General features: G+C 43.3%; 1 protein-coding gene across 12 annotated transcripts in view; it reads right to left on the minus strand.

The window, feature by feature from the left end:
- The window catches only part of CRIM1 (cysteine rich transmembrane BMP regulator 1), a 186843-nt gene that overhangs the window by 79486 nt on the left and 94828 nt on the right, over positions 1-12529 (minus strand). For 11 of the 12 annotated variants that reach the window (XM_072767305.1, XM_072767313.1, XM_072767304.1 and 8 more), the window contains one exon: positions 1276-1397. The exons of the other annotated variant lie outside the window; for it this stretch is intronic. In XM_072767305.1, the coding sequence (XP_072623406.1) occupies positions 1276-1397 (122 nt within the window). The remainder of the gene's footprint in view (positions 1-1275; positions 1398-12529) is intronic. 12 annotated transcript variants of the gene reach the window in all.

The following is a 12529-nucleotide window of genomic DNA, read 5'->3' on the forward strand; positions in this document are numbered from 1 at the left end:
GTATTCATGAGGTCTGAGTCAGAAAGCTCATCTAACCTTCTCCATCCCCTTGAAATATCCAGAACAGTGTCTATGGACATGAACAGGAGGTAAGCACCCCAATAGAGACCATCAATTCTTGAGGCACGAATGCAAGTGCTTCACATATAAATCCTCATTGAAATTACTATTATTCAGTCTATTTGACAGATGTAGAAACTGAGGCCCCAGGAGACTAAGAGATGCCCCAAGCTAGAAAGCCAGTAAGCGGAAGAACCAGTTCTCAAAGTGAGATCATTTGGTTCCAATCTACATTCTCTCAACCACAAAGCCATACTGCAAGTGTTTCCTCAAAGCAAAACAAACAAAACAGGTGGCCACTGGACTAAAAAGCTATAGGACACAATGAAACAGGACTCAGTTTTACTATAACCCCTTCTCGTGGGAAAGGGCAGGTTTGAGAGAGGGCAGAAATTCTTCTGAACTCTGATGTCTTAGAGGCAGCAGTTACTATAGCAGTTTCTGCATGTGCGATTTTGTTGCATATGTCCTAGTGTATCTCCATTTTCCTTGTGTCTAGGTATTGTCTACACAGTGCTAGAATTATTGACATTCACTGGCTTGACTTTTCCTCTTTGTTTGCCTTCTGAAAATTCTGAGGGAGGGGCATGTCTTAGGTTCTCCTCCCTTCTAGCATCTGAATTCAATCAACGCCATGTCACCAAACACTGAGCCCTCTTGTGAAAGGTGAAAGGGAGAGGCAGATTCTATTTGAAGGAATCTTGTGACTGGAGAAGCTTTCTCTGGGCCATAAGGCTCAAGCCAAAAGCAGGCCAATATGAATGACCTAGCGCTGGTCAAAGATGTGCTTCTCTAAGTAGGAAAATATTCAACTAGATGAACAATGCCTTTCCTGTCTCAGGTTGAGGTAGCTTCAGTGTGGTGTTAGTTACCCAGACTGGCTCCTGACAGTAGTGGCAATATGATTACAGGCTCCCTGATTCTTTTCTCGAAATCCTAACGTTTCGGCACTACTGAAATATAGCAGAATGTGACAGCCACATGCAATCTGTGCTTCCACTTCCAAAATTCTGTTTCTGATGGAAGGAATGAAGATCCCTGTTCCTCACTTCCTGTGCTGCACTGTGGGATCTCAAGCAAACCTTCTTTCTGAATGAGTTGCTCTAGGTCCCTGAATATATGCCCTGCCTTACAAAAGGCAGAAGTGGCCAGATGGAACCCTCCCTCCTCCTGCACAAATGTACACTCTCTGAGAACAAGAGAAACCCCACGTACCATTAACACATTCAAAGACATCACAGCACTTTCCAGGTGTCCCATCTCCACGAGAGACTATGCGAGGAGTGGATCCCACCTCACACACGGGGAAACCACATAAGCCAGAGAGACACTCGCATCTGAAACCAAAGAAAAGGGAAGGAAAACCCCATGAATAAACAACAACATAGAAGTCGGGAGGCCACAAAGTGGCAGTGGCTGTGGCAAACGAGCCTGTCTATAGGATACTGTCCTGTTTATCTGGGGTCACTGGAAAATGGGGGGTGGATGCTAACACAATTTGCATTCCAAATAACTGAGGCTCATCTCCTTAGTATACACCCATATTTTTAACTTTAACCATTTTGACAGAAATATTCCTAAAATGCATTACATCATTTCATACTTAACCACACTAGCATAACAAGCATTTTCTTGATGATGCAGGGCCATGTTTATGTGCACACATTATGGTGTTACCCATAAATCAGTGATGCTTGCGTGGGCTCTTACAGAGGGGTACTCCTGTGTAAATGGTCCTATATCGCTGCTTTGTTGCTATTGACCTTTTGGTGTTTTTCAGAGTTTTCTGACCCTTTCTTTTTTAGCTATGAAAGTAGTAGCTTTTGAGTCTCTTTTTGTCAGTGTGACTGGGTCTTAGGAGCAGCCTCATCTTTAGCCACATTAATTTATAATTGTGCATAATGGAAGAAACAGACTTCATAACTGAAGACTGAGGAGCTCTTTATAAATGACATAAGCTTCAGTAAGTGGACTTTGTGACAGCTACTTGAAAGCTGCAAGTCTTAATATGGGGGATCTCCTAAGCTACTACACATCCATTTATCTCTACACGCATGAATGAGGTGCTCCTTGAACTGCAAGCTCCATCTGCCAGCTCTCACCCTTACTTAACTTTAACTCTACTGGGAAACCAACCTAAACACAGGAAAGTAAGAGGTGGGTACACGTATGAGGTGGGTATCCCTATGAGGACATCAAAATGTTGTCAACGGTCTGCTGATGATCTATTACAAGGAACTAGGCAGGAAATGAGCAGCTCAGGGCAGCAGGGTGTCAGGATACATGAAAAAAAAGGAAGGAGCAGCTAGACCCCAGCCCGCAGCTCCCCTGGGGCTGGAAGTGGGGCCAGAGTCCAGAGAGCATGAAGGGAGTTCCTGGGTTGACAGGAGTGAAAGGAAGGCACCCTAAAAAGAGACATCCTTGCAGGAAGTATGTGTATATTTGTGCATAGGTCAAGATCAGGGCAGGGTAACACCCAGCAGGGGAGAACTTTTAACACGCACATTCATTTTGGTTTTGTTTCCCATCCCCCCACTCCACCTTTCTCACTTGACTGTTTTGTTCTCCTATTGTTCTTTGGATGTTTAACAAATTAAAATATGCATATAATCCATGAGTACCCTCAATAATCAAGGCCCAGAGGTTTAGTCACATTTATAGATAACTGTAAAACTAAAAAGGAAACCAATTTAAATTAAAATTTGCACCAAAGACCATGAAAGCCACTGGAAAGGGGTGAACAACACCTCTCGAGGTGGGCCCTCTCAGCCTTCTTCCAAGTGGGGTGACAGTTATGCTGGGCACCTGGGAGAAGAGGGGGGTCAGGTAATTAAGGTTTTGCTGCAATGGTGTTTCTTTCTATGGTTTAAGATAAACGTTTGCCTGAGTGGGGAGATGTGTATCCCCATAGGACAATCACCTTACAGGGCAGAGTCAAAATGAAGTGGGTTTTTAGTTCCTGCAAAGGTTATCCTACAGTCTTTGACTTTTTTTTTGTGCCTGTCCCTGCAGTCTGAAGCAGATAATCCTATCCCTGTGATATTACAGTAATGATATATTGTTTACACTTATTTTTGATCCTCTGTACAAGTTCAGCTCTTCAGGCTTTACAGAGTAATGAGGCTAGGGGGATTGAGAGGCCATGCCCTGATCCTGGTATCTGGATGTGATCACAATGAAAGCATCCTCCAAGAATTGCTGACTAACCTTTTCTTCCACATCTTCTGGGATCCACATTCCTCCCTACTGATGTGTTCTAGGGAATCATTCTAATTCAAACACCAGAGAGTACACAATAAACCAAAAAACACCTCTTCGGATATATCCTTCAGCCCTTCAGTGACCTTTACCGGACACGAATGGGCACATGTGGGCCAGGCTCTCTGCTAGGCGGTCAGAAATCCCACCACGCTGAAAACCATAATGGAGTCTGCACTATGGTTTCCTTTTTTCTCCTTTTACATCTGACCTGTTTCCCAACATTTAGCTCTCTCTCTTGCTTTTGTAGAGATTCACAAATGTTGTCCGCAACATGTTACAGAAGGTCTGAAATCGCATACAAGTGCCTAGTAACCCACTTAGCAAAGGAAAACCCTTGATAATGAGTTTTTGCTTCTAAACCCAGAATGACTACATGTTTAAGTTCCCAGGATTCAGGTGTCTCAGTTTTTGCTGGCTGGTCTGCTCCTAGCTCCTTGCCTTTTCTGGACTAGCCCCTTGGCAAGCCCTCTCACTTCTTACTATCTTTTGACTTCTCAGTTTCCCCTGAACCTAAGACGAACAGGTGTTAAAGACTATTAGCACCTTCATAAAGAAGGAACTTACGAAGAAACCAGAAAGGTGAAACCTGGACTCACACACATCAGGTATCTATCAAGCGACTATCTATTCGGTTGAAACTTCAGCCGTCTCCCCAGTCTTCCTCCTACCCTTGACCCCAGCGTCTGGATAAAGAGCAAGCAAGAAAATGTAGAAAATGTGTGGATCAGTGACAGAGGAAACAGAGTGACATGAGAAAGAGATACTCATGACATGGATGTTGACACTTGGTCCCACTTCTAAATCATACCCCTCCCCATTTCTGGGTTCTCACTTGTCCCCCCCCCCCACCCGAGTCTCTCCTTCCAACCCTCACTACACCCATTCCATGGCCCAGTCCCTGTACTTCCAGCATCAAGTCTTCAGCTGCTCCTTATTTAACTGATCAACTTCTCAGCCTGGCATTCAACACAGTCACGTGCCTTTCCCCTCAATTCTATTCCATGGTCTTTCTCTTCATTTTCCTTCCTCTCCAGTCACTCCTTTCTTCTCTGCATAAGCCCTCACTCTGCTGCCTCTGCACCACTCGCCCCTGCTCCCTCCTGAACACCCTGATCCAGATGTCTGTCCAGATGCCATCTGTCCTCCTGGGCCAACCTCAAATGACAGCTTCTCTCAGAGCTGCCAGATACCGTATTTCCCTTAAGGTTCTGCTCATTCTGTTTTATGGTAAGTATGAATCTTACCACAAGCTCTCCTCACATCTACTATGCATAGTCATTAATAAATACTTCCTAAATTCAACAGAACTGAAAATGAATAAAAGAGGGATAACAGCCACTAAACAAAACTACAAAAGAGAAAGTGAGAAGCAAAACACTGATATTTCTATACCATGAGCTCAAACAGGCTACTTCAGGCAGAGCTATTTGCAGGACACGTAAGAGAAGAAGTGCTAAAGGCTTTTTTTTTTTTAAATAAATAAATTAAATAACACCTTTATTGAAATATAATTAGCATACCATAAAATCACCCCTTTAAAGTGCAATCCCATGGTTTTATATTCACAGGGTTGTACAACCATTACTACTACCTAATTTTAGAACATTTTTATCACCTCAAAAAGAAACCCTGTATTCCCATTCCCTCCCAGACCCTGCAACCACAAGTCTGTGTTCTAACTCTACGGGTCTGCCTATTTGGGACAGTTCATAGCTTCATATAATACTCCGGCTAAGGGCTTTTTAACTTCAAACAAGAAGCAACCTGTATGAGCAATTTGCCAGAAAAATCAAGCTTCTAATGTTATCCTCAGTATTAAGATAATGATCAATCAAGGCACCACATTAATAAATTTTTGCATAATGTAATCACAGCTGCAGCCAGGTGGGTTGCTTAAGCTGTCTTTTTTCTCTCGAGTAGGTAATGGATTCAGCTTAGTGGGCATCTGAGCGCCTGAGTAACAGTGATAAACAGCACTCAGAAATCATATAAGCCCCTAGAGGGCACTCCCCTCCTTAGGAGGCAAAGGCTGGCTGGTTGTATTGCCTGAAAGGCAATGTATACCAATGCTTTCCCCCTTTCTGTCCTTTGCTTCCTGGATGACAGACCCAGGCAGGCCAGAGTCCTAGCACAGTTCACGGAGTGCTTGCAAGTCTAGCTTCTCCTCTTTTTTGAGCTTCCCTGTTCTATTGGCTGCTCCATCTGCAGCACCAGAGCAGCAAGGGCAATCTGCCATTCACCAACTCCATTCATCCAAGTCTTCCCCACTCGCCCCCAGCACCAAAGCTCAGATGTGCACTCTAACTCTGTTCTTTTGCCCCTGTGAATTCCACACAATGTGAAGCCCACTCACCCTACAAGGCCTTCTCCGATCAAATAGCAACCAGGATTACCCTATATGTTAACTAACTAAAATTTACATAAAAATTTGAAACATTTTTAAAAAAGGCAACCAGGATGAATTTTCTCTCTTTGGACCTTGGACCTTCAACAGCAGACATGAGTACCAAACCCTTGGGATTGAACATGCTTATCCAATGAAATCAAAATCTTACACCTCTCCTGTTGAATCCCCCTAGTGCAGAGGGCATGTCTTATTTGTCTTGTAAATGAAAAAATAAAGGATAAAGCCATCAAAACAATAATCTGGAATAAACATTTAATTAACGGTTAATAAGAATCAATAGTTTGGTTAGAAGAATCAATAGTTTACTTCACTAGAATGACTAGAGACACCATAAAGGAGACTAAACCAGAGTGGGTTAGAAGAGGCCACAGGAGAGGAATCCTCCAGGCCATTCCCACTACCATGCAGCAAAGCACAGGAGTGCCTTGCTTTGGGACCCATGCAGAGCAGCAGCCAAATGTTATTCTAACATCCCCCTACAATAAACTCCTGCAGAGGAGGAAACGTGGAAGCAACAGAGTACCCGAGGACACCTCATCTTCCCCAAGCAGACCCATATCCTGGCCCACATCCTAGAGGGAAAACAACTCCACGGGACCTTCTGCAAGCAACACCTCCCAATCCTGGATGCACTCTACACCTGGGTGAATGCTGAAGCCCTTTGTAAGGGGAGAAGCAGGTCTGTAAATAAGGAATGACTATTTATAGGCAGGAGGGAGCCCTCCCTTTAGCTAGGAAAACAAGGAGAAATGTGGAAATAAAAGGGTAAAAAGCACTTGTACTACTAGGATTCTACTCAGTGTATTAATGAATACTGTCAGGAACAGAAATTACAATACAAATAAAACATCATTCTATTCTATGAGAAGTAGCTTCAAGTTTAAATAAATTTGATGTACTATTTTTGTACTGATTAAATTTCTTACCTCTCCCAAAGAATGCATTAGTTAAAAAATTAAAAAGAGAGATACTGCAAATAAAACATCCCAAAACAAATGGGTTTCCCTCCTCTGGGTCCAACTATCCTTATATAGAACTGCACTCCTTCCTCAGGAAGTTCCTTAGGATCACAATTTTTCTCATTTCTCACCATAAGAGGCTTGCTACTCACTTAGTACCAAATCCTTAGTCACTCTTCCTTGCAACATCTCCTTGCATTTCCACCATCCGGGCAGCTAACCATGTGCATTATTTAGCTGCACAAGCATCTGGCCCAGCTCTCAGGATCACACGCTTCCTTCCAGCAGCTGTCCCCCCTCATTTTCACAACCAGAAGCTGCATTCTTCCCCACTTTTCCTTCAGAGACAATAGTAAAATCACTCTGCATCATTGTGATGTTTTGTTTTTTTTCTGTGGGGAGCAATCACAGGATATGCTTCAATACAAAGAAGATACTAATTGAGGGCAATGAGGTAAAATATTCCTTTGCATTTCTAATATCAGTAATAATGACAAGGTCCATTGCTAAGTCCTTAATAGTCATTGTAGCCCTTCTCTTCTGGTGTTCAATGGCAGTTGATTACAGCTTCCTCCTCAAGGCCAGCATGTAGTTCAGGAATCTTATCTTACAGGGCTAAGTTGAAAGAAAAGTGTAGATGTCGATCTAGATGTAGATGTAAAAGTGTTAATGTAGATGTAGAACATCTAGTGATGTTCTAGAACCATGCTCCATAGTAAGCAGGTGGGATGAGGAGGCAACAGCACTTCACACACACCACATGCCTCAAAATGATGGCTAAAGAGAGTCGCGAAGGTCCAGAGGGATTCAGTCCTGGCAGCAAAGGAACCAGAGCATAGGCACAGCTGGAAGGCCTCCCCGGGGCCCAGGCCCCCACTGAAACAGGAGAGCTGGGATCTGGGATCTGGCAGGCATCCCAAACCACACTCAGTGTAGCCTTCTGAAAACGACCGAGTTCCAGGAACGGAAGGCTCTCTGCTTTCACCTCCTCAGGTCTGGGAGCAAAACACTGGCATTTGCTCTCCTGGTGGGCAGGATGGCCTAAGAGGGTGAAGGGGCAGGAGTGAGGGACAGAGAGGACCGAGTGAGCCAGAAGAAGAGAGCAGGGACCTCTGCAAGGTTCATGCTGGGAAGGGGAAGGGCTGGGTTTAGATGTGGAGAGGAAGTTTTAATATAGCAACATACGGTATTCCCATCTCAGAGCTGGAATCACTCACTGCATTAGAAATGGATGTTGTGGAACATGGAATCAGCTTATTATGAACATACGACTATTTCATAACTATTTGCTGAGTGAGTACAAGCAGGAGGCACTTGGCTGGGTGGGGCTAGGGATTCACAGGGTTCTGGCTCTCAGTTTAGGGAGTTTAGTTGAGGAAGGAGTAGGCTGTATGATCACAAATGAGAACACAGTGGCATGTGAACTATTCCATTTCCTCTCCAGAACACAGAAAGAGCAAACACCACATCAGGACTAATCCTCTCTTTGAAAACCTGAACAGTCAGGGCAGCCTTCGGGACATGCCTTCAAGCCTCCAGAGCCACCTGGGGCCTGAGCTGGTGCTGACACAGCGAGTGTCTTTAAGCATGTGTCCACTTGGACCCTTGTGGGCTGTCAATTCCCAGACCTCTCATCCTTGTCATCAGTGCAAAGTGCAACATCCTCTTGTTTCCTGTCCTCAAGGGAATGGTGCATCCTTACTGAGTATTGCTCTGCTTCCCCGGGACTCATTCTCCCATTCCAACCTCTCTGCCTTCCCCAACCTTTCCCTTGCAGACAAACTCTTGGTATCTGAATATCACCACAAAGCATGCCACTCAAATCTGTTCTGACACTTACCTGGCTCTCTCCCAAATGCTATTTCCTTGCGGCTGTCTTTACTGAGATAGTGAATTCCCCCACACTCGCTCATTCACCTGGGCTGGAAGGGAGGTCAACACTATATCCCCCAAACTGACACTTTCCTCCCTTATGCAAGCCCTCCCTTTCTGTGGCTCTGTCTCCTCTCCATTTCCTAAGGGGTTTCAGAGAATGCATTTGGACATTAGGACAATCTTAGGTCTGAGTTCTGGCCACTAAGGAGCTAGAGGACCTCAGGCAAATTACATCATCTCTCTTAGCTCCACTTGTGCCATATGTAAGCTAGAGATGATTAAAGCACTCAGATCTCCTAGAACTATTCTGTGAACTAAATAAACTGGTATATGAAAAGCACACAGGGTAGTACCGGGAACACAGAAGCGCTCACCACCTGTTAGCTACTTTATATAATAATTTGGAAGGCTTCCATGTCTATGTGGATGAAGCACTTTCAACTCCCTGAGCTTGCCTGATCTTTTGGAATCTGTGTCTTGCACTTCAGCCACTTGCTCCTCAGGCCACAGCCCTCTAAAATCTCTGAGCCAAATACCTCACTTACTGATCACAATGGTTCATGCTCCCGGACCTCCATGCCCATGCTCCCACCACCTGACTCTCAGCTTCCAAGACAGCTGCGCCCCAAACATCTTTCCCTCTTCTCCTCAGCCTGGGTCTCATCCTGACTGTAACTCCTTAGCAATATAGCCCCAAACCCAGGGTCCACCTGGGCCCTGATCTTCATGACATCTTTAAACTTCTTGCCCCTTTAACCTCCATCCACATCTGGTCCCTCGACACCAATCCCAAGTTAGCTAAACCCAGAGACCAAACCTGAATGTCTTTAGGAGTCAGGCAGGAATCCTGAAAGCAGAAAGGGCTGTCGTAGACAACTCAAGAAGGTCTATTTATTTCTCATTCCATGATGACATGTACAATGTTGCTACACCTTCCCATTGCTCAAAAGAAGCCATATTTCTACATGAAGCATCCCAGTTTTAAGACATGAATAATTAAAGATAAGAGAAAAAAAGTGAAGCAAAGAAAAAATGTCTTGAGATCAAATTCAGCCCCAAGCTTGACAAGTAGCCAAGTGCAAATTGTGCTATCAACCAGCTACGTCCCTGTGCCGTACAGATGCCCTAGCCATTGGTGGTTTCTGGAGGAAAGCACACTTGTCTTCTACATCTTCAATACTTAGGCCCCTCCCGTGCCTAATAGTCCTCCATTCACTCCAACAGTCATTTCTTCCATGATGCCTTCTCTGATGAGAGGCCTAAAGATAAATACCTAGTGCTGTGTGTGTGTGTGAAGGTTTGTGAAGGGAGACTGTGAGTGGGCACAGGCTGTCAGGCATCTATCAGGCATGGGGGAACAGGGAGCGGAGGTCAGGACATTCCAGGAAGAGGAAGAACTTACTCAAATTTGCAGAGGCAAGAAAGAGTAAAATGTATATAGGTTGGAGCAAATGGCTCAGCCCACTAGAAGCACAGTATGTGTTGGGAAGGGGCTTGGGGGATATACTGTAAGGGGACCTGCTGGGGACATAGCTAGGGAAGTAGCCCAGGGCTGGGTAAGAGGGGACCTCATGTACCATACTATGAAGCATCTTTAATTGAAAACAATAGGAAAGTAATAAACCATCTTAAACAAGTGATGTAGTCCTGAAAAGGGGTGGCTCTCTGAGGGGGGAAAAAAAATCAAGATTGTCATGAATTCCATTTTTCTTGAATCATAAAGAAAGACGGGGATTAGTGATATTGTTTTAAGCTGGAAGTCACATGAAAAGTTTAAAAATCAATGACCACAACAGCCTAGAATGCCCTTTCCTCTTTCTCCAGCTGCTGAACTCTGACTCATTCTTAAAGATTCAGCTCAAAAGTCAAATCTGACAGTTTTCCAAATCAGAATTAGTATCTCTTTGCTCTATGAGCGGTTTTTTTTTTTTGCACACTTCTATTGCTAAAGCATGCAGCACTTTGAAATATAATGATTTATACGTGTTTGCCTTCCCTTTAGACTATAAGCTCCTTAACATTGGTGTCTGTCTCATTCCCACCCGGTAGCACAATGTCCACACTTGATAAACACTCAAATGTTCATTCCCTGAACAGACCAAAACCACTAAGAGGTTTTGATGCTGGGACCTGCCACAGATCAACTATCTATAAACTTACTTAAAAGCAATTATTGAGTATTTATTTACCTGTGCTCAGCACTAGTGTGAAAGAGATATTGAAAGTGCACCCTTGCCCTTGAAAAGCACACAATCTAATGTCTCAGGAAGTCATGGAGAGTCTTCAGGAATCCATGACCTAGCTATGGCAATCAAAGTACTTGATCATAGCACCAGTCATGACCTACAACTTCTTTCCTTTTCAAACAAACACACACATACACACACACCCCGGCAAAGTCAGGAAAGGGCAATTTAAGATTCACTTATCTGCGTGATACATTCACAGATTAAGTGAGCATCTCTAGTTCTAGAGAAACAAGCTGTCTTTGCCTTCATGTTACCTGCAGTTAAGCAGTTAAATGTCTACTGCAAATGTAACCCCAAACTCTCTGCAAACGGTGTCTACACAATGAGCAGCGCTGTCACTTACATCTTATAGACAGGCGCAGATGAACAGTAAAATACACTGTCCCTGAAATCTGTGGTTGCTTTGGGCATTTCCAGGAGGAGGATTTCCGACATTTTAGATTTGCTTATTCATTACATGAATAACATCACAAAATATTTTCTCAAAGCCGCCTGGAGCTGTTCTATTTGCCTGTGTCATGATGATGATAATGTTAAATGAAGGTGGGTGGGAAGAGTCCTCTGAAGGTCAATAGTATCTGTGCAGTGGAGTCTGCTTGACAACTTCACAGACAGTCTTATGGAAGTCAGCTGAGTTATGTTTTTTCAGCGAGATGGCCAGGTATTGAATGTCTGGTGATGGCCAGGCCCACTCAGACCAAACTGTAGCCACTCAAAGAGAGCCTTAAACTTTGTTTCAGGACTTAACCAGTACAAAAGATGACTAGATACTGGCCATTTTCATGGTCAAATACAACAGGCATAAAGCGCTAGCATAGGAAGAATAGAGCTTACACATCTGAAGTGAATTATTGACAAATTAAACTCTCTACTATGGAGATAGTTCATCTCCATGGACAAGGGCTTTACTTCTAGGAAAGCATATTTTCTTCAATCTGGGGCTAAGTCCAATAATAACATGGAATTCCTAAAATTATTTTGTTTTAAAAACATCAGAGTTTAATATAGACTCTGGCTTTTTTAGTTATGAGTTGACTTGCTCTCTTGGGCCAAAAATCACTGTGGCAGAGGGCAACAGAATAGATGTTCTTTTCTTGGTTGAGAAAGAAGGACTTCAAATATATTTCCACATTTTTTTCTGGATGTGTTTAAAAACAGAGAGAATGCTACCATGATAGCATGTCAAGAGTCAGGAATGTTTTAAATCTGTGCTATGCTAATGCATATTTTACATATTGTATAATTTAATTTTATAAATTCTCTAAAAGCAGCTGGATAAATTACCCAAATTCAAGAGAACATCCAAAAAGGGAACTGAATTAGAGAAATCTGTCCTAGACTAATCTTACCAAGAAAAAAAAAATGTTATTAGATGCCATCTTCTTTGAGACAATGTTTTGGGAACGGATGGATATGATCATTAATTACAAGGCTCTTAATTTGATGAAGTCCTTTTGAAAATGCCTATTTGGGGACAATTTCCACTGGATAGCTAGATGTGATACAACCAATATTAATTACCTAGCACAATGTTAAAAGCATACGCATCTATAATAAATATTATTTGATGATCTAAAGAACACTAAGAACTGGAGAGTGCTCCCTGAGCTTTGAAGGAACCTATCAGTTCCAAGCCACTCTCAGGAAGTTTCTGACTTTGACACCTGTGTTTGGTTGGGCTGATGTTTTCTGTGTTGAGAGTCTTACCCTCTGTGTTC

The sequence above is a fragment of the Vulpes vulpes genome, chromosome 8 (assembly GCF_048418805.1).
Source record: "Vulpes vulpes isolate BD-2025 chromosome 8, VulVul3, whole genome shotgun sequence".
NCBI classification, from domain to species: domain Eukaryota; kingdom Metazoa; phylum Chordata; class Mammalia; order Carnivora; family Canidae; genus Vulpes; species Vulpes vulpes.